The sequence below is a fragment of the Hirundo rustica genome, chromosome 6, assembly GCF_015227805.2.
Source record: "Hirundo rustica isolate bHirRus1 chromosome 6, bHirRus1.pri.v3, whole genome shotgun sequence".
Classification (NCBI taxonomy): Eukaryota; Metazoa; Chordata; class Aves; order Passeriformes; family Hirundinidae; genus Hirundo; species Hirundo rustica.
The window spans coordinates 28,542,668-28,566,844 of NC_053455.1; the positions used below are offsets into that span (position 1 = coordinate 28,542,668).

The 24,177-nt window shown below is 41.0% G+C and overlaps 4 protein-coding genes across 12 annotated transcripts in view; 3 read left to right on the plus strand and 1 right to left on the minus strand.

Annotated features, from left to right (window-relative positions):
- SNAP23 (synaptosome associated protein 23) overlaps nt 1–6,321 on the plus strand; it is a 23,823-nt gene extending 17,502 nt beyond the window's left edge. For both annotated transcript variants that reach the window (XM_040066627.1, XM_040066626.1), the window contains exon 8: nt 787–6,321. In XM_040066627.1, coding sequence (XP_039922561.1) covers nt 787–852 — 66 coding nt within the window. In that variant the 3' untranslated portion in view covers nt 853–6,321. The remainder of the gene's footprint in view (nt 1–786) is intronic.
- On the minus strand, nt 5,933–11,587 carry LRRC57 (leucine rich repeat containing 57). 4 transcript variants are annotated; one of them, XM_040066620.1, is made up of 6 exons: nt 11,497–11,587; nt 10,618–10,788; nt 9,330–9,465; nt 8,062–8,330; nt 7,426–7,611; nt 5,933–6,870 (listed from the first exon to the last, which is right to left on the minus strand). In XM_040066620.1, exons 2-6 carry the CDS (start codon nt 10,699–10,701, stop codon nt 6,829–6,831), a joined length of 717 nt encoding a protein of 238 aa, XP_039922554.1. In that variant the 5' UTR covers nt 10,702–10,788; nt 11,497–11,587; the 3' UTR covers nt 5,933–6,828. The 4 variants fall into 4 exon arrangements, with proteins under 4 accessions (XP_039922554.1, XP_039922556.1, XP_039922557.1 ...); XM_040066622.2 differs by lacking the exon at nt 11,497–11,587 and adding an exon at nt 11,028–11,269; XM_040066623.2 differs by lacking the exon at nt 11,497–11,587 and adding an exon at nt 10,928–10,949.
- A 48-nt stretch (nt 11,588–11,635) lies between these two features.
- Nucleotides 11,636–16,247, plus strand: HAUS2 (HAUS augmin like complex subunit 2). Its single transcript, XM_040068726.2, has 6 exons — nt 11,636–11,911; nt 12,087–12,179; nt 13,803–13,872; nt 14,669–14,801; nt 15,464–15,572; nt 15,710–16,247. Exons 1-6 carry the CDS (start codon nt 11,636–11,638, stop codon nt 15,857–15,859), a joined length of 831 nt encoding a protein of 276 aa, XP_039924660.1. The 3' UTR covers nt 15,860–16,247.
- A 2,439-nt stretch (nt 16,248–18,686) lies between these two features.
- The window catches only part of STARD9 (StAR related lipid transfer domain containing 9), a 97,985-nt gene continuing 92,494 nt past the window's right edge, over nt 18,687–24,177 (plus strand). For 3 of the 5 annotated variants that reach the window (XR_009207920.1, XR_005701289.2, XM_040066793.2), the window contains exon 1: nt 18,712–18,775. Coding sequence is in view for 3 of the 5 variants with exons in the window: in XM_040066793.2 (XP_039922727.1) it covers nt 18,729–18,775 (47 nt within the window). In the remaining 2 variants the exon portion in view is untranslated. Of the gene's footprint in view, nt 18,776–23,225; nt 23,363–24,177 lie in introns of those variants that run through there. The other 2 variants (XM_040066790.2, XM_040066792.2) reach the window with 2 other exon arrangements.

Below are 24,177 nucleotides of genomic sequence, written 5' to 3' on the forward strand. Positions count from 1 at the left end.
GGGAACAGGAGGGAAGAACTTGAACTGCAAGTGTGCTCTGCCCAGCCCATTGCAAGACAAGGGTGTGAAATGGCTAATATTTGGCACAGGTTGAACTTTTTAGGCGTTCCACTCACGGTGAGGGCAGAGGCTGATTTTGTGCTTATTTAGCTTCCTGCACGTTCCCCAGAGCACACTGCATAATTGGGGAATTACTTATAACCTCCTTATCATACCTTTCAGTAAAACTATTTTGACACTTGTTTAACCTAGATACTGACATGACTTTGATACTTTATTATAGTAAATTAAACCATAATAAAATCTAAAGCTTGTTCTTACAAATATCATATTGTTACAGCAATAGGAGATTGGAGGGGATGTGAACGAAAACTATGGATTTGCACTAAGCAAAATAAGTCCGTCTTCATGCCCATAGGCCCAGTTTTGACTATTACTTCCAATTCAGAGCAGCAAGGTCTGAACTAGAGGTCCTTAAGATGTCTAAACACTGGGAGAGAATTTTTATTCCCTTGTTTTGTTAACATGCTTCCTGACCAGCTGAGGCAAGCTGCTGTGTTTTGAAAGTCAGCGAAGGAGTAAAACCTTCTTCTCCTGGTTGTTTCTGCCAAAATTGACAGCATATGCTGTCTAGGGGGAAAAAACATTACTTCCAGCATAAAGAAGTTGCTTTCCTTCTCTCTACCATGATGATGACACCTTGCTATTCAGAAGTTCACGTCAGTTTGAATTTTTAAATTGTTTTGCATCAAGTCTGCAAATGACCTATGAATTTCTCTCTTTCAGGCTGATACAAACAGGGAACGCATTGAGCAAGCAAACATCAGAGCCAAGAAACTAATTGAAAATTAAAGCCTGCTGTCATTGTTCGGTGACAGCCTCTCCAGCTGCAAACCACCATATTCATGGATCTGTGAAACTTGTATTCTGAAATAAGAGGGGCTGGGAAAAATGAAGCAGTACCCCTTCTGTAGGGATTAGTTTTCTTTTATTGCTTCATGTAAACATGGCCTTGACTCCAAGAAAGCAGCCAACTTCCTTCTACTCATCTGCCTTCACTTTCTTTAAACTGCTCAGGGCTAAAAGTGTTAGGGCTTTGAGAATCTTCTTGCATGTTTTATTCCTCTTCCCAGTTTCTTTTTTTAATTTTTTAAAAATGTTATTTTCCTGCACCGAAAATTCAATCCTTTATTGAAGTTGAACAAGCAGGGTAATCTGAATTCACAGTTGTGGAAAGTTGGAGAGGGCACTTTGCACTGTTTGAAATACCTCATAAGTTGAGTGTCTTCACTAAAATAGGGACTAGGTAAACAGTGTCTCATTTGTATCTCTAGTGTCTAACCATAGTTTTACAATCCAAACCACACGATTGGTTTGGAGTTGAGTTTGTGGATCACAGAATTGAAGAGGCCCGTTACTTACAACTTGTGGGTTGAGGGCTTTAAAACACTTCCTAACCACACAATCTTTAAGGTAATGGTAACCAGAGGGATATGCAGGTTTCCATTTCCTTACTGTAAATTGACATCGGTTTGGAGGCCATGACTAATCATGCTGCATTGTTCTGGTAATATTTGTTGTGTGTCTGTAAATATCTGATCCAAACCCCATGCACACAAGTAGAAGAAGATAAAACTATCTCCCCAAGGTATTTATTTGATGGAAAATTTTACACCCCTCATCTAAAAGTTAAGTGTTTGAATGATGCATCTGAACTGGAGGAAACTGAGTAGAAAAGCATGGAGTTTGCTTGCATATCTGATTATCTTTCAGCCAGTTTTCACTGGAGTTCAGCTTATGCCTTTCTCCAGTGCAAAATAATAATTGAGATCTGGTGCAGAGGTTGCTCTCAGCAGTGACTTTGGGGGTGCTTCTTAAACCTACCAAAACCAGAGAGGCTTATTGTGAAACTTCTTTGTCACAAGTCTGGAGGAAGCAGTAGCTATTTATGAACTGTATTCTAGTTCTAAATAAACTAGTTCTAAATAGATTGCTGACTGGTTTATTATTGCAGACTTGGGGACTGGCAGTTGGAAATACTATGTATCCAAGTCTCTTGCAAATAAAATGTTCTTATTCTGTTGCAGAATAGAGGAGTTTCTGACCAGGTGAGGTAAAGCACTTTCCTGTGAAGTAAAATAGTCTGGTTTTACTGTAATATAAAAAGATTTTCTTGGAATCTTCATAGTAATTAAATTGCAAGTGACTTAGATTATTTAAACTCCACACAGCAATATATTATGCCTGTTTTAAAGTTGAAAATTACGCTTTGGACCAACCTGTGATTACTCAGTGTTGGATGGCAGGAATCTTCAAATTGATTGGACAAATAATTAAAACTAATAGCATTATGGGGTGCTTTTTTGAAGGACAGTCCACAACTACCCTGTAGCCACTAATACTGAATTCCAGAGTCAGAGATTATACTAATCCTCCAAAATGCAAGACAGTGCTTGTTAAGTGTTCTGTTTTCTTTTTAGCAGAAATACAGTCTGTTAACCAGTATATTTTCAGTTGGCTCCCAGGACAGCTTGATATATAAAGAAAGAAGAACCAAAATCCACACGCACAAAAGCCCACAACAACCCACCAAACAAAAACCCAACCAAACAAAAAAAACCCAAACAACTGACCAAAGGATGGGGTAGCTGCATGTAAAAATAGGCCAGTGGCAGTTTGCCTTATGTGAGTAAGGTAAAGTCATTTTTAGGGGACTAGATACTTGAGTAGCATGGGTTGGCTCCTCTCTAGCTTCCGGTAATTGTTGGAATGCTAATGAATTTCAAAAGTTCACTAGCTACCCAAGCAGTAAATGAAGATGATGTGCTTAAAAATGCAAGTAGCAAAGAAGTATTTTTAAAAACATTGCATAGTAAACTTTGAGCAGCCACCTGCATAGGGACTTTATATTCCCTTTCTTCCTTCTTAAAAACTTCAGATTACTTTAAGGAATATTTGCTGCTAGTTGTGAAAGCAAAGTATATGTTATTTAATTATGATTGTCTCCTGGAACAGAAGACTGAAGTGGTTACCTTATTCTGCTTACACAGTGCAAGCCTGCTCTGTAGCATTTGGACATTGCACACATCGGAATGTTTTTCTCCCTTGCCATTGTAAGTCCTTGTTCTTGACTTGCCTGAGCTCTAACAATAAATGAGCACACTGGCTGATAAAATGCTGTGATTGGTATGACAAAATTGTAATATTGCAGTGAATACCACAAAAGGAAATAATTTCTGACGCTCTTGAGTTCTGTCAGAGTATCAATACTATTTTCTGATGCAGCAAGAGCCAAATCTGCGAGGGAGTTTGTGCCTTTATGTTAGTCAAAAACTGCTTCTTGGATGTCTTACTGTTGTCTATAGAATAGATGCTTAATTTTCATATCTCTGGTATGAAATTGATACTTGTACATCACATCTTTGTATGTCTGAATGCTATGAAGAATGAAGGTTTACAGTTTCTGCTTTTGATTGTTAAACTATATATTGTGCACAAAAAAATACATACTTTTATAACTGAATGTGTTTTAAAACTATTTTCTCTTAGAAATGTCTTTGTTTAGTTTCCTGTCCTTGAAAAACTTGGCAGAACTAGTTGCTTCTACTCAGCTAGGAAGTTCCTCATCTATTTTTATTTCACAGAAATCCCAGTGCTAAGAAAAGAATGGGTGTGGTTGGGATGAGAGGAATATTGTGGTCTTTTCTAGTTTTGATCCCTGTGTAAGCAACATCTCTTAAATTCAGACAGTGAACTGTGTCCATCTCTTCTTTGAAAAATCATGATGTATGTGGGAATATACTTCAGGATGATAAAGGAACCAAGTAAAATAACTTGAAACTTTCTAGTTAAGTATTGGTAATGAATGCCTAGCAAGTAACTAGTCCAGTAGATGAAATGTGATTTCTACTACCTACTGCCAATGCAATTTCTTCTGTGAGGCAATTTAAATTATATTTTCTTTCATTCCAGAGCCTTGGATTCCCAGAACACTCTTAAGGGGGAGGAGGTAGTGGGGGAGAGACTTCTATTGACTTACAACAGTTCTGAGCTGCAAGAGAGACTAGCATATCTGGAAAGAGCTTGGAAGAAGTACTTCTAATATACTATCTAATATCTACCAGTAACTAGGAAAAGAAACTAGGGACAGCCTGCTTAAGTAACAATTAGGAGGAGGCAGCACATCTCCCATGGGTACATTTAAAGGACAATAATTGGAAAATTCAAGCTAGTCTACTCCTTGATGAAAGACAGCTTTTTTAGCACAGCAGTAACTGTACTATCAACTGCAGCCTGTGCTGCTTATACAACTACTTGCAGAGCTCACCTCTGTGAAGGCAATATGGTGAAACAACTCCACTGTTCACACCACACAATGACCTGCAGCTGCTAATTCACCTTTGCTGTGCTTAAAGCAATGCAGTGTCTAAATGCTGGTGGAATAGATGGACGAAGTGTGTGTCTTACTGCAATGGAAAATTGGAGAGCAAGTGATGTAGGTCTGAAACAAAATACACTAATTGTTTATATTGTTACCTAGGCTAATGTTCTACCTCAGTAATTCCAAAATTAAAAAGCTGCAAGTGCGATTGTGCACAGAAATAAAATTGATTTATAGCTTCACTTGTTGCAGGGTGGGGGTGATGAGAAGGGAAAACAGGAAGTCCCAATATAAAACTACTAATAGGTTACATAGAGTGCTGAAAGCTCTAGAACAGCATTCTACAGTGTGACTTAGTCACAGTTAATTGCTGTGAGTTAAAGCAAGCAAGGGCATCAGCCAGTTATTTTTTCTTTGTAACAGAAATAAGTCTTCCTCTGTTCTGGAGCAAGTTTAGTTAATTAGGACTAACTCGGTTCCATTCAGTGTTTTATGTGATACTTTCTCCATTTTGCTTTGCAAAAGCATTGATAGCTGTCATAACTCCAAGGCAGCAAAGGGGCCTAACAATGAGCAATTGAAAGGTTTCTAAATGAACTAGTGATCACAAAGAAGAAATGCCGACTTACTTAAGTACTTCCCACAATAGTAAGATTTTTTTTTAATAGCAATGCTAGCTTCATAATTTTCAATGCTTCCGTTCTCTTCTTACACATTGTTGAATAGAACACGTTAATGAGAGAAGCAGCATCTCTGAGCACAGATACTTTCAGTTAAAAAATTGTAAAACCAAAATGCCACCACAGCATAGTATTGCCAAGTTCATACATATTGATGATAGACGACGCCTTTGGTGATTGCAAAGGGGGAATCTGCTAACTGCTAATTTGTTCTGTCCATGTCTCATGCACAGCAAAGCTCTAGGAAAAAAAAAAAGCCAAAAAACTAGTACTTCACATGGGATTTAGGTATCAAGTAGAAGGAGGTAAAATTTAGAACAAGTGTGAAGGCTTTATTCACTACTCAATTTGCATGTCCTAATCTGTGGAATCTATTTGTTTTAAGCTGAATAGATTTCTGACTGTACCTTGCATCATGGTAAGTCGTAAGTGTTCTTAAGGCACTTCCTTGGTTAGGCCTTGCAAAACAAAGTAGTCTCATAAACATGGTCAGCAGTCAGCTACTTCTGTCAAGAAGCTAGTAGGTTTTTTATTTAATAATAGCTGGAATGGGGATTCTTAAATACAACTGCTTCCCTGTTAAATGATGAATGATTGCATCCATCCTTTGAATAAGGAGCTGATGTCCCCTAAAACACTCTTCTTCTAGGTATTGCTATGTAAGAACTGAAATAAGATGGCAACAGAGTCAAGGAAATAAATGCCTCTCTGAGCATCTTACAAAGGAACCACTTATTGCTAATCGTAAAGATGGGTGCAATGTTGAAGCGTAGCTGTTACCAACAACTGACAGGCTCCAGTAGCTAAGTGAGGGCTTTCTGTGACATCGTAGTACTACTTCATAAAATGACAACAGTTACACCAAATAAACTTGAACTGATATTTTGAAAATAATTTACTAAAATATACAAGTACATTTTCCTTTTCAGTATAAGTTACATAATTGCATACAGTTTTAGCTCTTGCTAGGTGCATTTGGTAATAAGGCAGCAGCAGTGGGCTGACAACTCAAACCTTCAGCATTGCTCTGTACACAAGGAGTCAGTGCAAGGATATTATATTTTCTAGCAATATACATTTTTACTGAATACATTGAAGATGAACCTAATTTTTATTAGATACAGCTCAAGGAAAAGTGGACTGTAGTGCAAATCTTGCTTATGGGAAAAGAAAGCCTGTAAAGTAAAATACAAATGAACAATGCTCAAACCACAATTTGTTTACTGGAAGCTGTTAATAAAACGTTTAACTTAACCACAACTATTTGTGCTTCATTAAAAAAAAAGAAAAAACACAGGTTATAAACTAAAACCCCATTTGAAAAAGTTCTTCTCTGCAGAACAAGTGCTTACTGCAAGACATACAGTGCTTTGGTGGTAGAACTTCCATGTGCTATCATGGAAAAATGTTTCCAGAAGAAACAATCCTCTTACAAATCAACAGCCAGCTTCCTGACAAAAGGGAACTGGCAACTTTGAAATGCTTGTTCCCTTTCTCTGTGAAAGAACAAGCCCTGACAAAGGAGAACATCTACTGTGTTAAAAGCTATTGTGGCACAAAAATCAAAACTGGCCCCTGGGCAGGTTCATCAGTTCAATACCTATATTCTCTAGTTCAAGTTTATTCAATGTGGTCTTAATAGGCTCTTTCAGACTACTAGAAGAGGAGTGCTCTGATCATTTCCTTCATCAGTCCTGGCTCAAGTCAGTGAAGCAGATGCTTCTAGTCAAGTCTTCTTACTGGTAAAATACAGGGTCAGAATAGCGATCATGCAAACTTCTTCTTTGTAGCTGTAAATCGTTCCATGTACTACAAAGAAAACAAAAGAAATCTAAGATTATTTCAGAAATTAATAGAGGATTCATTACTACTAAAAGCAGCTGAGCTTCTGCTCTCAGACTGAAAAACATTCTGTATCTAAAGCTTATTTTTATATCCCAGGCATAACTGTTAGAGCTTTAATTTCAAACAAAGACACCCGCAAAACATTTCTGGTGTTCGCTGCAATCCAGATTAATGGTCAAATCTCCAGTGTTAAGGATGAACTAATAATAAATACTTAGAGAACGTTGTATAATTCAAAGCATCCCTTATTTTTTGTCACACTAAAATGAAGACACGCTTGTCATTATTAGCTACCCTTCAAAAGATGCTGATGAAAAAACACTGACCCTGAATCCTACAAGGAAGTTATCTTTGAAGAACTCCTGGAGTGGTTTTCAGAGGTTAGTTATGAATCCAGTAGCAATGACACCAATGGGCTGGTGCTCTGATTCACCAGCATAAATGCTTAGTATTCTGAGTAAGGACTTCACCAGGAGTTTATTTTTAAAAAAAGAAAAAAATACAAAACAAAACACAAACCTTATCATAACCTTCCAGTTCTCTGAGTTTCTTGATTTCAAAGAGGTTGCCTTCTACTGCAAGCAGTGAGATCTGGGAATCACTGAGGATACTTGGAGGCAGCATGCTGAGTTCTAGACAGTTTTCTTCCAAACGCAAGACTTTGAGGCGTGGACAGTGGGAGATCTGCGCTGAGATCTGAGAAATCTTGTGGAAATGAAAAGAGAAATGGGATTAAAATGGTAGTGATCAATGATTATTAAGTGATCTGTTTTGGACTTACAAAGAACAATTACCATATTGTAAATATAAACTACATTAATAGTAAGTATTTAAAAACAATGCATAAGTAACAAGTGATAAAAATCAAAATAACTTTTTTTATTCCAGCATGACAAGCAACCTACACATCTGTTTATCACATTCCTACTCAAGAACTGTTCAAGTAATTTTCTGCATGACTAAATTCAGTATTTTTTAGTTAATTAAATCAAGCAGTTGGATGCATTGGTACACAAATTCTAGTTATGATTCCTCATTTGTGTTGTGTCCAGGAGATGTTTTTTAGCTATAACGTTTTGATGGTGGCATCTTATGTTCCATGGCTGTAGTAAGACCAAGATAAACCGTGACCCCACAACATCTCAGTTACCAGACCTGATTCTGATTCAAATTGAGTTCGATAGCCTGCAGTTCTCCCACAGTGTCGGGGACATTTTGGATCTGGTTTTTTGAAAGATCTACCACATCCAAATGGCGAAGACCAGAGAGTTGTGTGGGCACAGTCCGAAGCTGGTTTCCAGAAAGGCTCAGGGTTTTGAGAGCTGCAAGCTGTCCAAATGCAGCCGGTAGCTGCCTCAAGTGATTCCCATTCAAGTGTAGTGTTTCCAGTTTTTTCAGTTTACACAGTTCCTCAGGTAAAGCAGCTAAAGAAAAATGACAGAAAAATGTCTGACTTAAAGAGCAGTAAACATTCATACCCATTTAATTGAAATAAGCTTCTGCAAGGAGAACTGTGCTATATTAAGTAACTTCTCACTGAATTCCTCCCCAATTTCCAGTGAAGGCACAGATCCCTGCACAGAAACTTAAGCCCACAGACAACATGTGCTTTTTAACCATCATCCATAAACGTATTAAAAAGAATCTGCAGACAAGGCAGACCTTCAAATCATGATCTGAAATCACTGCTCAGAAGATTTTAGCCTGCCAGTTAGAGTCCTTACTAACATTTTGTGAGCGTGTTCTATGACACTTGAAAATTCACAGCTTCACCTTTGCCCTTTAAAGGTATTACTCATCTTATAGAAGTAAGTTAGGAGATAATCCATACTGTGTCATACCAGCATACAAACATCAGCAGGTAAGGTCTGCTGGTATCCATTCATCCCTCTTTCCACCTACACATGTACAACCTCTAACACTCCTGAGCTGCACTATAGAGTCAGCGAGGTTTGTAAATTACCTTTGTTCTTTCAAAAAGGCAGATAATACATACTTAATGCATAAAACCCCGAATTTCTTCATTGTGATTTTTCCATAATGATGGATGTTTGTTTAACAGAAACAATAACAACAGCTGAATGGCCAGCAACATGTAATCTTTATTACCCGTTCTCTAAGCAAGTAGTAAACCATCTGGCACTGTTAAACCCTCATGTCAGGTCTAGTCACAGCACAAAACCTCTATGGGTTTAAGTACTCATGTGTCATTGTAAAATTGCTAATGCACTAAGTGGCAACTAGTTTTGCAGAATTTATGATTTAGAGGTTTTTATCCTGTACGTGAATTCCAGAGATTTCAGTTTAATTGTTTAAACTCCCCATTTACATCTTGTGAGAGTTAAATAATTAAATTTAGTTTCTGATAGAGAAAATGAGTTATTATTTTAAAAATCAGTGGAGATATTAATTAGCAGGCATACTCAGTTTGTTGTTGTTTAGGGCAAGGCTCTTCAAAAAGGAAAATTTTCCAATGAGAGGTGGCAAGAGCTCTATTTTGTTGTTCGACAAGTCTATTGTCCTTAAGTTGCTTGTTAGCTTCTGCAGATCTTCAGGAAACTATTGGGGGGAAAAAAGATACAGCATTTAAGGAGTTGACACAAATTTGAATGTTCAAGTTGTACAGTTAAAATTTTAATTGTCTCACTGTTACATACTGTCATATGTATCAAAAAGTCCAATCACCACAGTGTGATTAGCAGATTTGTTTAACACATTATTTTTAAAAATATTTTTTCTTCTGGGGAGGGGAAAGGTGGTATAAAGAAAACACTAACATTTGGAAGGAGTAGTTTTTCATCCAAATAAGTAAAATTAAGAACATTACATTTTCATCCTCTTATCTGCTTCCCTTAAACGTGCCTATCACTTAAAATACAGCCAGCTAATAACTCTGTATTTTAGCAGAGTATGGTGTGAAAATTTTTCTCCTGCTTCCCTTTTTAAATAATTATGCATACCATTTTCCTTATTCTTACTGACATCCTGTACCAGTTTGGTAACGAGTACTGAGTCTCGGCACTCAGGTGAATAAAAGAAAAACCTGACAATCACCATCAACGAGTCCTGGTGAATAAGTCAGTGGTTTTGATCCTCCTTTGGCTTGACTGAGAAAAAGTGAGGAGAGAAGGCAGGACAGTGGAAGAAGGTATGTTAGAAAAGGCTTGGAAAATTACTGCAATATAGAGTTATTTTTGGCTATGCTGTGAATTGTTCCTTAACACATGGTTCCAGGACATTCTGTGTTTTTCTGCAGTTGAGCCTAAGTTAAAATAATTTCCAATATAATAAAGTTTTAGGAGTTGGCTTGCTGCCAGCCCAATGAACAGCTTGTATATATGTCTACAATTAAATACAGCATAAGCACCTAAATGTGACAAATTGTGAAGTATGTTTCTAAGTTACAATGCAGTTACAACATTTATATTATCCCCCTCAAGTTTACAGCCGTTTTCTAAAAGCACAACATGATAACTAATATTTCTTGAACATATCTTGAACATATATGCACTGTAAAGCATAGGCTTATAAGCATACAAGTGCCCTGACAGATAAATCCTCAATCAGAAGACAAGGCAAGCAAAAATGGAAAAAAAAAAATGCATGACTACTTATAAGAAATACATGTATGCATTACTATAACAAGAGGGAATTTCTCTCCGAAAGTGTCAGTCATACACACAAAGCATGTTTCCCCTCCCAGTACCTTACCTCAGTAAGTCCCTTTCCTGTTAGCTGAAACACACCAGTTTTCTGTGCTGTCTCCAGGTGGGCTTTTAGTGCACTATTTCCCATCCTAACAGTTCCTTGTCAAGCACACAGAGTCCGAGTGATGGTGTCAGCCAGTTTTACTCTGTGCTAGAGGACTGCAACCCAAAGTCTCTGTGATAAAGCAAATGTAAAAAGTCATTTTATGTGCACTGTCCCCTACACTAGAAGCATTCTGAAACACTGAACCATTTCACTGCTGTGTTTTCATCTCCCTCATAACTAAAGCCTAGAAGTCTAAAGGTTTACTTACTTAGATTATGGTCTCTTCCTTACAGCAGTTTGATTACTGAAACTATGCAACAAGCACAATTAAAACTTAGTGGGAAAGCTGCACATTTTCTATAGTTCACCTCTTTCGGGGCCCCTCAGCGTAAGGAGACTCTCCACGGAAACGGGCTGTGATTTCTGCGGCATCTACCAGCGCTGGCCTGCCGACGCTGCTATCGTTTTATTTGCTTTTTTTGAGACCTTTACTCTATTTGGAGAACTGACTCCTCTGCCGCGCCTATCAGCAGACACACGACACCCACCCCCGTAACCCCAGCGGGGTTTAATCCCAGGGCGCACGGGTCACAGGCCCGAGATTAGTGCCGGCTTCGCAGCCGGGCGGTGGGGAATGAAGCCTGGGAGAGCACGTAAACAGCACGTAAACAGCCCGACGGGGAGCCCGACAGGAGATGCGCTCCCGTGCCGCCGCGGCCCCCGGCAAGGGGCGAGGCCAGCGCTGACCCCCGGCAGGACGCGTTCTACCCTCCCTAACCCGCCCGGCCGCTCCGGCCCCGACCCCCGCACCGCCGTGCCCGGCCAGGCCCAACCAACCTGTCCGGGCGCCGCTGGCAGACGCTCCGCGGCGGCGGAGCCCGGCCCGAACCCCGCGCTCCGCCCTTCCTGAACCGCCGCTCCGGCAGCCCCCGCCCGGAACCGGACGCGTGTCAGCGCCGTTCCTGCCACGCCCGCCATGGCGGCGCCCAGGCGCTCCCGGGCTCTCCGGGAGCGTCCGCCCGCCGCGGCCGCCAGGCCCAGCCCCAGCCCCAGGCCCCGCCGGGCGGGCAAGCCCGAGATCGATCGCCATTCCGAGCTGGAGCTGGAGCTGGAGCTGGAGGGCGGCTCGTGGCTCAGCGTGGAGAGCGACGAGGAGCAGGGCGGCAGCGCGCCCTGGCCCTCGCAGCCCGGGGAGCGCTCGGCGGCGGCCGCGCTGCTGGAGCGGTGCGTGGCGGCGGGCGCCGTGAGCCAGGTACCGCCCGCGGGCAGCGGGGACGGCGCCGCGCAGCAGCGTGACTTAGGCCCGTTCCCGTGAATCGGGCTGTATTGCGGAGCAACGACTGTAAACTAGCAAAAGCCATTATGGAGCGTGTGCTCGGTACCTTCTTGCTGCTGATTGCATCTTTCCCGTTGTCTTAATTTCAAAGGCGACCTTGGATTTAACTTGCAGAAGAACGCCATGCTTTGCGAAATTCTCAGAGATGGAAGAAATGATAAACATGGAAGCTGAAATCAATGAGGTACAGCCTTTACTATTGTCAGTGTACACTCAACACTTTGACACCTGGAGGTAATACAAGGCCCCGATGAAATATCAGATTGCCACATGCCATGTTGTTTCATGTTTTGAGGGGTTTGTTAACAGTTCAGCTCTTTAACAGTTTGCACGTTTTTCCCCAGCGGACTGAGTTGTCATAGAGAAAACAAAACTATGAAATAAAAGTTGAAGGTATAAGTAGAAGGATTCAGCAGGCTGCACCTTTGACTGAAGCGTTACCTGAAGTTTTTTTAAGAAACTGAACAATAAAGAAGAATTTGTAGTTGACTTCAGTACACAAAAATGTGTCTCTTCACAGGCTATTTTGTTGGTTAGCAGGCGGTAACCTCAGACATTGCTACTGCCTTAATTGGCTGTTGCCTTTTATTTTATGATGTTGGTTTAGACGCTGCATAGACTATGAAACTGCTTTGTAAGAGATGCGAGTAGGAGACTTGAGTTTGAAGGGTAGGCTATTCAGTGATTAAGGAATTGGCAGGAGAAGTGCACTGGACACAGCAGAAGGATGGGATGTTATCCAGAGGGACTGGGCAAGTTCGAGAAATAGGCTCACAAGAACCTCATGAGGCTCAACAAGACCAAATGTGAGGTGCTGCAGCTGAATCAGGGCAATGCCAGACATGACTGGGAGATGAACTCATTGGGAGCAGCACTGTGGAGGAGGACTTGGGGTCTGTTGTGGATGAAAAGTTGGACATGACCTGGCAATGTGCAGTCACAGCCCAGAAAACCAACCAAATCCTGGGCTGCATCCAAAGCAGTGGGGCCAACAGGGCCAGGGAGGGGGTTCTCCTCTTCTGCCTTGTGAGACCCCACCTGGAGTGCTGTGTCCAGGTCTGGGATCCTCAGGACAGGAAGGAAGTGAACCTGTTGGAGCAGTTCCAGAGGAGGGCCATTAATATGATCCTGGAACACCTCCTCCAGGAAGGGGGTGGATCACCTCTCCTACAAAAACAGACTGAGAGAGAGCAGGGATTGTTCAGCAGCCGTCCAGTATTTAAAGGGGGCTTAAGAAAAGAGGGAGAGAGACTTTTCCCACAAACAGACAAGGGGGAATGGCTTTAAACTAGAAGAGAGTAGATATTAGGAAAAAATTCTTTACTGTGAAGGTGGTGAGACACTGGAACAGGTTGCCTAGAGAAGTTGTGGATGCTCCATCCCTGAAAGTGTTCAGGGCCAGCTTAGAGGAACTAGTGGTTGATATCCCTGCCCATTGGCAGGGGCTTGGAACTAGGTGATTTTTAAAGGCCCTTTCAACCCAAGCCATTCCATTCAAAGTTCTGTGGTTTAGGAATGAATTGCAGGATCTGTCTTTTCTAGCACAAATCTCCAAATTATTTAGGTTGTTGGGGTTTTTTTTAACAGTCTTTTTCTTATTGACCAAAAAAGCCCCACCTAGTAGTAGAAGATCTCCAGAGAGCAGGGTAACATGTTCTTGTGCTAATGCTCACTCTCTTTCACACACATGCTCTCCCTATGCTGCCACTTTCTCCCTTTCTACTTCCTCCTCCACCCCAAGAGAGTCAACAATGTCTGGATATGTATGTTAAAAATACAGTTTCATTTGATGTTGTTATTGTTGTAGATAAAACTGAAAACTGAAATGATGCAGTTGGAGAATGAGACAGCAGACATTACTCATAATTTTTACTTAGGTAAGTGCAGTTGTACTGTAGAAAAACCAAGAGTCTTAAATTAGCAGCAGATTAATGTTTCATCTGAGTACATGACATTCTAGAAGTTATTGCAGCAGTCATCTCTGAATAACTTCTTAGAGGTGGTAGTTGTTCTGTTAACACCTAAAGCATGTTTCCATACTATTTGAACTTGCACTCTCTCTACTGTCTCATGGAAGATCTGTGTGTAACTCATTCTCCAAAACAGTGTGGGTGGGACGTGTGGTGAGCTCCCCAGGGTCACTTGATCATCAGTTCTTAGATAATCAGTAGCTCTTGGCCTGCATATGGCTACTCTGCTTCTTTTCCAGAAACTCAGTGTATTTCTGTTGCATTTATATCCCCCTAAACTTATTACATTTTTAATTTAGCACTTGGGGAGCATGTACACTGATTTCTTTATTATTGCACACTTTATCCACTATGATTTTATGTGTGCTTAAAAACATCCCAGCTTGCTACTGTTGTGCTAGACTAGTAAAATCTGTTGTGATACTCCAGTGCTATGGTATGGTTGACTTCATCTCAAAAAGAATTTACTTAAAACTATGGATAATGTAAAACAATTCTATCTATCTCTAAAAAGAAGGTATTGTGACTTTGAGTGCATGCGGATACTAAATCATATATGCTCCAACAAAAGCCATTCTGATTATGTCTCTTGAATGTAAGCTGTCCACTGTCCTTGAAAAATATTTTCCTCTTTGTCTTCAGGAGAAGTTTTACTCTTGTTTTAGCAGGACAATAGGTTAAACTTTGCAAGTTTATTTTATAGGGAAAAAGTGTGAGATTTTGCAAGATATGAACAGGCACCTGGAAGCCGTACTGAAAGAGAAGAGGGATCTCAGCAAGAGGTTGATCAAGCACAGATGTCAAGAAAGCCTGCCTATTGAGGCTACTTTTCACAAGTAGGCACACAGAAAATAATATTTCTTGTTTGAACGAGTCCCAATTAATTTGAACTTACAAACAGTAAAAATAATATGTTTTCAATAATCTTCCCACCGATAAAAAATAGACATAAAAAGTGGTAGCAGAACCTTGGCTAAAAGATGGTCGTTTACTCATTGATAAATTGATGGAAAGGTGGTGATACATATTTTATGAATATTTACTTAGGTTATTAGTCTTGTCTTTAGAAGTCTACAGAACAAATTGGGATGTATTGTTTTAAACAAATGTGCTGCATGCTGGATTTGTTATGCTTCTCCGGGGCAGGAGCTGTTACTTTAGCACTGGGTGTCTTCCTTCCACTGCTGCTTGCGTAGAACTAAGCTGGAATGATTCCCAGACATGCATAGTGCATGTTTTAGAAGTATGGTCCTTCTTCTTACAGTCTAAAAATCTATCCCAGGTACTGAAGGAGTGGGTATTCACTTCCATAATTCCTGCCCTGTTTTATTGCTAAGAGTCATACAAGAAGTGTAATTGCAGAAAAATTAATTACATGGTTAGGCACTTGCATAAAGCTGGAAAAGGGGACTAAGAAAAGCAGGGCAATGGAAAAAGAACTTATAAGTATTAAATTCTTGTTGTTTAGCACAACTTTTGAGCTCGGTTTTGGTTACAGGTGTATAGTAGAGTTGTTGACTGAGGCTGTGACTTTCATTGAGAAGCTTGAAAGCCATGTGCAGTCTGTGAGAAGCATCCCTCAGGTACCGCAGATGATGAGCAATATGGTGAGTAGTGAAAGAACTGAACCTGCTGTCTTCTCCAGCATGAAGAGTGCAATGCTGTTTTGTTGTTTAAGTTACTTTTATGTCCTGATAGACTGACAGGACGTATAGAGATTAAATCCAACCCTTTTCTGTTTCAGGACACCGTTTTGTCAAAAACAGAGGTGCTCATGATAGAATTGGAGGAGCTGACAGAGCAAATACTGAAATGGGAAGAACTGCAAAAGGAAATGTATTCTAACAATGTATGCAATACTGCTGACTTGGACTTTGGCTTATCTTTAACCTAACAAATCATTTTCCTTAAACAGGATGACTACTCAAAGAACTACATTCTTAGGGTCTTCTGTGAAAACTGCAACAGAGGTGTCTTTTAATCCAGCAGAGACTTCGTGGGTAGTTATATTTCTGTTATTAAGTAACAGTTCTCCAACTATTTATTAAAAAAAAGGACGATCAGTAGTTCAGGAAGACAGGGTACTGAGAAGCCTGTTAAGGAGTTCCTTTTTGAAATAGTTGGATAGGAGTCCCTTGGAGCCTGTATCTTCAACGGAAAATTGTTTTGATATTTTTTTTGCACTTGCTATAGTATCTTTATTCAATTTTGCAAGCATCTTGATAAAACCCTGTATTTTGTATGTCGCTGTAAAACTTTAATAAAAGCACTAGATTTCAAAAGCTCAGTTTCTTGCTTTTAATTTTGTTATAAAATCCTATAATTAAAACTACAGAGCAAAGTCTTAGGTCCAAGCTTATGCTTCTGTAGAAGTTCCAACCAAGAAATTAGATTAGTTTTAAATTACAGTTTATTGTGACTGATGTAGTTTTGTGGGAAAGCAGGAAATGGACTTGATGATATACGGCAGGTCTACTGGTTTGCAAACCATGCTTAAATGATAGTGATAAATACATTCTTCAGATTCTCTTTTTCTGTTGCTTGCCCTGATTTTGGTGTCCCACTTGGAATAAAACTCTTGTTCCCTGAGTAAGATTGACAGTTTATCAAAAGCATTGACAGTTTGTAACCCTCATGAAGAGACAGGTTGGTACAATGTCACTGGCAGGACATCCGTAAGCCAGGATGATTGGTTGTCTTTGGAGCGCACCCAGTTTTGTATTCAGGATGCAGAGCAGACCGAAGTAGTGCAGATGTATTCCTTTCTACCGTTGTATCGTTTGTTACATGAGCATCCACTTGTTGATTTCTGTTGCTGAAACGAGAGCATTTTGCTTTTTCAAAGTAACCACTGGGTGGCTCAGTACCACAAAGTTCACAAGTTTGTCTGATCATTGCATATGAACTGGAAGCAGAGTTAAGGAAGAAATCTTTGGCTCTTTGTTGAGCACACTTTATTATGACTTACTTGTATTTGGTCTATTTTATATTTTAACTTCTCAGAGAACCCCGTTTTAATCTTCATAACAATTCTGCAGAGTGTGGTGACAAGATGTCTAATTTACCAATTCTCTAGTATACTGTGTAAGCTATAGCTGATGTTCCTCTGCTGCTGCTGAGAGAAGTTAAGAGGATAGAAACAATTTGAATTAGGTTTAAGCAGAATGTCACTAGTTAGAATCTAAGAGTATAAACCGGTGTTCAAGTCCCACAGGCATTAATGGGGTCTTTGTGTCAACACTTGCTATACCTCATAACAGGATTTGAGTCCAAAGTCCCATGTCATTGTTGGTTCAGATGTGGAGATGAAGGTCATCCACACAACTGCAGAGAACCTGACATTTTCAATGAAAAAGCTTTACACATTCTGTGACATGGGAGAAAACAGAACAATAGGTGATCGTAGGTTAGACTCGATGATCTGAGTCTTTTCCAACCTAATTGATTCTGTGATTTTTGTGAATCAACGTCCTCTACATCTGTTCTAAGCTTAGCCTCTCACTCTCAATGTCTTACAGCGATGACTTAGATCAGGCACATTTAAGCTGTTGTAATTTAATCATTTTAGAGCAAAATGAAAACAGTCTAGTCTGTTCATTGTAATTCTTTGAAAAACATGGTTTTGCCATATCCCAAAAAGTTGAGCATATTTTCTTCTTTTACTGTATCTACTTTTGAAGAGTTGACTGTGGAGTTGGTAGAGTTTAGCGAATTGCCATTTACCAGTAATGTGTCAATTAATTCTTTAGTGTGATTTAAAGGGATAAATCTATTGAAGTAGGCAGTGATCCACAGCTTGTAGATATTCATTTTAGCGTCTCTGTGGTGAATGGAGTATTGGGTCCCAAGGATCCATCCCATTCTTCACTTGGGAAAACTTCTGAAATGTGGTACCTTTTTCATTTAGATATAACATTTCTGGAGTTTAAGGCAAAATGATTCATGAAAAGAACTACACTTAAAGTATAAAGAAGCAGTTAAAATCAATGTAAACAGAAATTGTTTAAATATAAAAATAACATAGGATTCTAAAACTCATATATGATATTCAGATGTAGCTCAGTTTATCCTATTTTGAAATGCAAAATGAGATAAAAATTTGCATTGACAAATGGAATTGTCAAAATCAAACAGGACTTGCCTGTTGAGCCTGGCATCTTCTTTATGCCAGTGCTACTTGCTCTTGCATCTTCCTGTAACCAACAAGATTGGATGTTTCCAAAGGAATCTAGAACGCCTGAGACCTTGCCTTTAGCACTAGTAAGAAAGGGATACTTGCCCTCCCTGGATTCCTGTCAAATTAATGTGGAGGGCTTACAGTGCTCGTTCCTAGAGAGCGCTTTTAGGGCAGCACCCTTAATCTGGCTGGCGGCATTGAGCTCTTGGGTAAAACCCGCGCTGGTTTGCTGCCGCAGAAGAGAGTTTGTGGGGGAGCGCGATGTCCCTGTCTCTCTCCCTGGGGGTGCCGCTCTCCCGGGCAGATCTTTCCCAGCGGAAAAGCGCGGTTCGGGTGCTGGAGAGGCTGCGCACGGCCGCTCTGGGCAGGCTTTCCCCGGAACGCCCGCTCTCCGCCCGCCCGGGGGAGTTTCCGTGCATTCCCCCCGCGGGGGCTGCCTGGGCCGGGCTCTCTCCTGCCCTGCCCTCCCTGCGGGCCGGGCCGGGCCGGGCCGGGCGGCTGCGCTCCTCCCCGTGCCGGGCCGGGCCGGGGGCGGGATGCGGGGCCGGGGCGCGGGCGGCCGCAGCTGCGGGGCGTGAGCCGAGCCATGGCCAACGTCAAGGTTGCCGTGCGGGTCCGGCCTCTGAGCAAAAGGTGCGGCGGGGCACGGGAGGTTCTGGTGGCGGGGGTGATGGGGTGCCGCCGGTGCTGTCAGCCGGGGCGGGATCGCCGCCCTGAAGCGGCTTCGCCGCGGCTGAGGGAGGGACGGCAGGCGCTGGGGAGCTCCGCGGTACGGCGGGAGCAGCGGCAGCCTCCCGCCGCCTCCCTAAAGAGTTTGGGAAGTTTGCTTAGAAAAGTCACCCAGTGGAGCTGTTAGGCTGACTTCCCTCTTCCTGAGCTCCCCGAAACAGGGTAATTGTCGTACAGTGTCCAGCAGTCTTCCCTTCCCCTCCCGTTGCTGTTTTTTCCAGCGGGAGGCAGAGCCGGATATTCCTATTGTCGCTCAGCTCCGCTCCCTCCCCGGCTTGCTTGGCTCCAATGGAAATCCCAAAAACTACATGCTACAGCTTGAAGCCAACTCCCACAGGCGATGGGGCAGCACAATGCTCTGGTGTTATTCGTATATAATATCTGCTTAAAACTTTGCGGACTTTGGAAACTGGGAGCGGAAAAGAAAAAGCGTGCAGCCCAAATGTCAGTGGCTGGTAATTTACTCCTCCTGTTAGAGAAATGCTGTAACACTCCAAACAGGAATGGTTTCAAAAGTGGTGCAAGCTCTGAGGGCCACTCTTTGATTTGATGCTGCCTTTCTTTTTGGCACGAGTCCCTCATGTTGTCTTCTGACTGCACGGACTTTTGTGATAAATAACTCTTTCATGCAGTAGAGAAAATGACTCTTGAAGTGTTGCCCAGCCAGAAAACTAGCCTAGTCATTTAGCCAGCAGTACGCTAGCATATTTTGGACTCTTTTGTTCTTATTTGGCCATGGATTTTTTATTTTATTTTATTTTATTTTATTTTATTTTCAGAAGAAGACACCAGAGTGTTTTGAATAAAATTAAAAATCCCACCCCAAACAAGCCTGCTAGCATTAATAGAAAAGTGAAACGTGCAAACTAATTTACAGGTTTTCAATACATTTTGCCTTTAAGTCAAAGTTAACTGATTTTAAAAATACTCTGTCCATAATTTTGTTTAAAATCATGTTTGGGCTGTATAGGTTTGGTTTGTTGTACAGCTGTGAATGGAACAGAATTTAATAGATACTGGCCTGTTTTAAGAAGAGTTGCATCACTGAAGTAAGCTAAGTTTAACCTTTTCCTGCGTGGTGCTGCCTTAGTGGTGGATATATTGCTTGATTTTTATCGCTATCTTCCCTCTCACTAGATCCTGCTTGGTGAAGAGTGTTGCACCACATCTGTCTTAAGGTTTTTCCTGGATGCGTTGCTTTAAATAGTGCGTAATAGTGAATATGCCATTATAGCAATAAACAGCACCTGTAACTGTCAGATAAGGTGTGATAAACAGGAAAACATTTGATGTAGTTGGGGTGGGCCAGCTGTTTGGTGAGGAATGTAGCTTGGAGAGGAAGGTAGGATCTGAGAGGTGGGCAGCTTCTTGTGCATGGGAGGAATTAATCTGAGGCCGAAACTGGAATGTTTGTATGAAGATGAGAGTGGAAGCTCAGGGGGTGATGCAGGGAGAAACTGTTAAGCAATTCCATCTACTCAACTCCTGATGGTGTAACAGATGGTATGGGAAGGGAGACAGAGACCAGTCTCATGGTGTTTGACCCCAAAGGCAATAGGCCAGTTGCTCCTTCTACTATCAGGAAGGAGCCAAGGTCAGCAAAAGCATTTTAAGATGGATTTTTATATTTTATAAATGGGAAGAGGAAGTGGTTGTATATCCTCTGTGAAGGATCTGACATGAGAACTTGCATTCTAGCCTTGAACAAAATTGTTCAAATGTAATGGCAAATACCAAACGTATGAAAGCTTTGAGTAACCTTCATAGACATTGAAAAAACTCTCAGTGGCCTTAAAGGTTTGCTCTCTTCCATCTTTTCATACTGTCCTCACACAAACCTCTTGCTAACTCTGTACGCACACTCTGCAACTGCCCCAACAGGTTACCCATATTGCTGCAGCTTCTATGATCTCTTAGGTGTTTTAAGAAGGGAGACTTCCTGCAGTAAAAATTTCAGTTCAACTAGACTGAAGTACTGTCATTCATACACTCTCAGTTCCAACCTGGCTTTTAAGAGTACCAGAAATTGGAAAGCTGCAGGCAAAGGCTAGAACTCAGTTGGTTGTTTCTAGACTATCGTGCAAACTTCATCATTGCTGCTCTTCATTTAATTTACAATTGCAGGTGAACATTGGTTTTGCATCTGAACATTTACTGAAAATTCAAAAGTTAAAAAATGTTAATGCAGGAGCTATAAAAGTTTTTGTTATTTAGCATAAGGCAAAGAGTGCTCTTTTTGTTCTGCATCTGTATGGTGCCCATCACAGCACATTCTTTGACAGAGAGCTCCTATGGCCAAATAATCCATGACAGATGTAAAGCAAGCATGGTTATGCAAAATGTAGAAATTTTTCCATTGCCTAAAGTTTAAACAGCCTGTAGCCAGTGTTATTCATAATGCTATCCATCATTCTCTAACAGACTAAATTATTTTTTTTATCACCGAAATATAGTATTGGGTGTAAATTCAGTAAAATATTTTCCCCAGAGTAACATTTTAAAGACTTTATTGCGCATTTACTATTCTACATACTAAAAAAAGATCTGTCACTCTGTAGTTACATGGAAACTTGTTCTCTGTAAATTGTTTCCCCCTTAGAATGAAATATGGAATCCTGAATGGGTGCATTAAATTGTCTATAGCCATAGGTAATAATCGGGTATTAAATAGGAGCTGGGAACTGATGGAATCCCTTTATGGTTTATTTCCGGACATCTTAATGCTTGGTCTATTGGATGTCAGACTTTTGTAAGGGAAGTGTAATGTTATTTTTGGCTGTTAGTCAGAAGTTGTTGATGGAAACACTTTGAATGCTAGCACGTAACTATGTGAACTAGGAATGTTGTTCCTCTTTCTTTTTTGATTGCTCTGTGAAGGATGCCAACACCGCAGTCTGCAGTGTGGTGCTATGAAGGAGACCTTACCCTCTAGACTTGGAAACGGTGTGACTGGCTGAGAAAGTGTTCAAGTATTTCAGTACTGAGTCTAGGGCTCTCCTTGTGCCTGGGTAGCTTTCTCAACACTGTGTTGGGTGCTTATATGCTACAGAAACCCCTTCAGTGTTGGACCTGTCCCTTTACTTTTTTATGTAGGTGTTGAGTAGGCCAGCAGAAACAAACGTTAGTTTTTATGTGCTGCTAGATTTTAACATGTTTGTCCCTTTGCTGTGATAACCCTTCACGATTCTAGTACCTACTTGGGCCTTCTGATTGCTCTTATTGAGAATCTCAGCCCTGTGTTATATGAGAGGGAGGGAGGGCTGTTTGTGCATGGGGCCCCTCTGGGAGGGGAGTGACTCTCGTGGTCAGGGCGGCATCGTGTTGGGACCATGACAGAGCACAGCTGCCTCGTGCCTTTCCCTCCCTGATCCACTGTCTTGTGCCCTCCGTCCAGCTGGTCTCAGCTCACTTGTGCGTACACAGGATTCAGTCCATCATCACAGAGTAGTTTGAGAGCTGCTACAAAGGTCAGAGATAGGAAAGAAGAATATTTAAAAAACAGTGCTCTATACCCTTCTGTGAGAAGAGTCTTGTGCATTTCTATAGGATTCTTTTCTTAGCATGCACCAGTGACTAGAAGACATTGCATTCCTTCATGAATTGTGGATTGAGACCTGGGTAAAATAATTTACAGCAAATTTGGTTCACTTGTAAACTTATGTTACTAGTTAAAAACTTGACACTGGGCATCCTAGTTGCCTTGTGAGGCTTTTTGAAACCTTAATGTGCTTTGCTTCAGGGATAGTACCCTGAAGTTTGGGAGTTACTTGTGCAGGACTGAGCAAAACATAAGATATATTCTGCTGTTGAAAATATCATCTCCACTTTTCAGCAGCTTCTCTGGCCTGGAAAAGGAGAGAGCTCTTATTTGAGAGAGTCTTTCCTGGTGTCTTTACTAACTCACAAATGAACTTTCCCATCCTCTTAAGACCCTCACAGGCATGTCACCTGAAAGAGTTGTTAAACAGATTAATTGATCCAAAAGCTGCCCTTTCCTTTTTTTTCTGCTTTGCTTTGTTTCTGAGCTGTAACCTGAAGCCTCCTGGCTAGCTAGGTATTCCCGAGTCACCTCAGGACTTCTTGACTTTGTCCTTCACACTCTGGCAAATGAGAGCATCAAAAAAATGTCTGGGTAGTCCCAGGTGGCAAAGCTGAACCACACTTCCAGCTGTGCAGGTGTTTACTATCACAGTCCGAGCTGCAGCAGTTGTTTTCCTCGTTATTACTGTTCTGCATGACATATTCCTCTAACTGCCTTCCTGGAATGCAGCAATTAATGAGGCTAGAGGATGGGATGGGAAGGAGGAGTTAAGTTTGAGGTCCTAAGAACTCAGGTGAGCAAGGCCATGCCTGGGAGAGAATTTTAGGGAAGGTTTCTCACTCAAAGTTTCCAGAAAATGTCTTGGTGTGGGAGGCTGACCTGAGCAGTGTGCTCAGCATAGCTTCACTGAATAGCTGAGAAAGGAGCTCAATTGCTGGGTGCATCATGATGTGAGTATTTAAAATCTATTTCTATTTAAAAGGAAAGCTATGTGGAAAAATAAAATTACTCTCAGATCATTTTAGAAATTATGCAAAGTAAATCACTATTGGTTTTTACTTTGCTAACTAGGCACTGCGGTGCTCTATCTCCTTTGTTCTTTGTAATCACATTACAGTAAACAAAGAAAGGATTATTTTTCAAGGAAGACTTATTGCTGTTTTACAGACCATGCTGTCAGCTATTCTACATGTTCATGTGTAACCACAGGAACTTAAAACATACAGAATGTGGTCTACTGCTGACAAGAGTGATAACTTGTAGTGAATTTTGCAGAATACATTCCTTGAATCTTATGCATAACATATGTTAAATGATTTTTCAAAATAAAATTAAAGCAATAGTAGATTAGAGCTTGTTGTTGTTCTCCTTCTTGTATATTTTCATATATATATATTCCTTGTGACTTTGCTGCTGTTTCCTCTCACACACAGAGAAATGGCAGATTTTCATCTACTTTTATCTCCTGTGGTAGCTGAGTGAGTGTTGTTCCTCTGTGTCCCTGTTACAGAACTGTTCTTTCTTCAAGTAGTGATAGTTGAACTCTGTTCAAAAACCATAGGTTTTGAGATTGGTACCTGATGGTGGGAAAGAGCTGCCTCAGGCCTCCAAGAGTCTTTTGCTGTTTGAAAATCTGTGCAAACTGCATTGTTTAAGCATTAATCATAATTTCAAGCTTCTTTTCCACACCAGACCTAGGATTTTTAAAAGTTGAGATTTTAATTTTGGTTTTATAAAGTTTCTCTCCAAAAAATGTATTTTAATA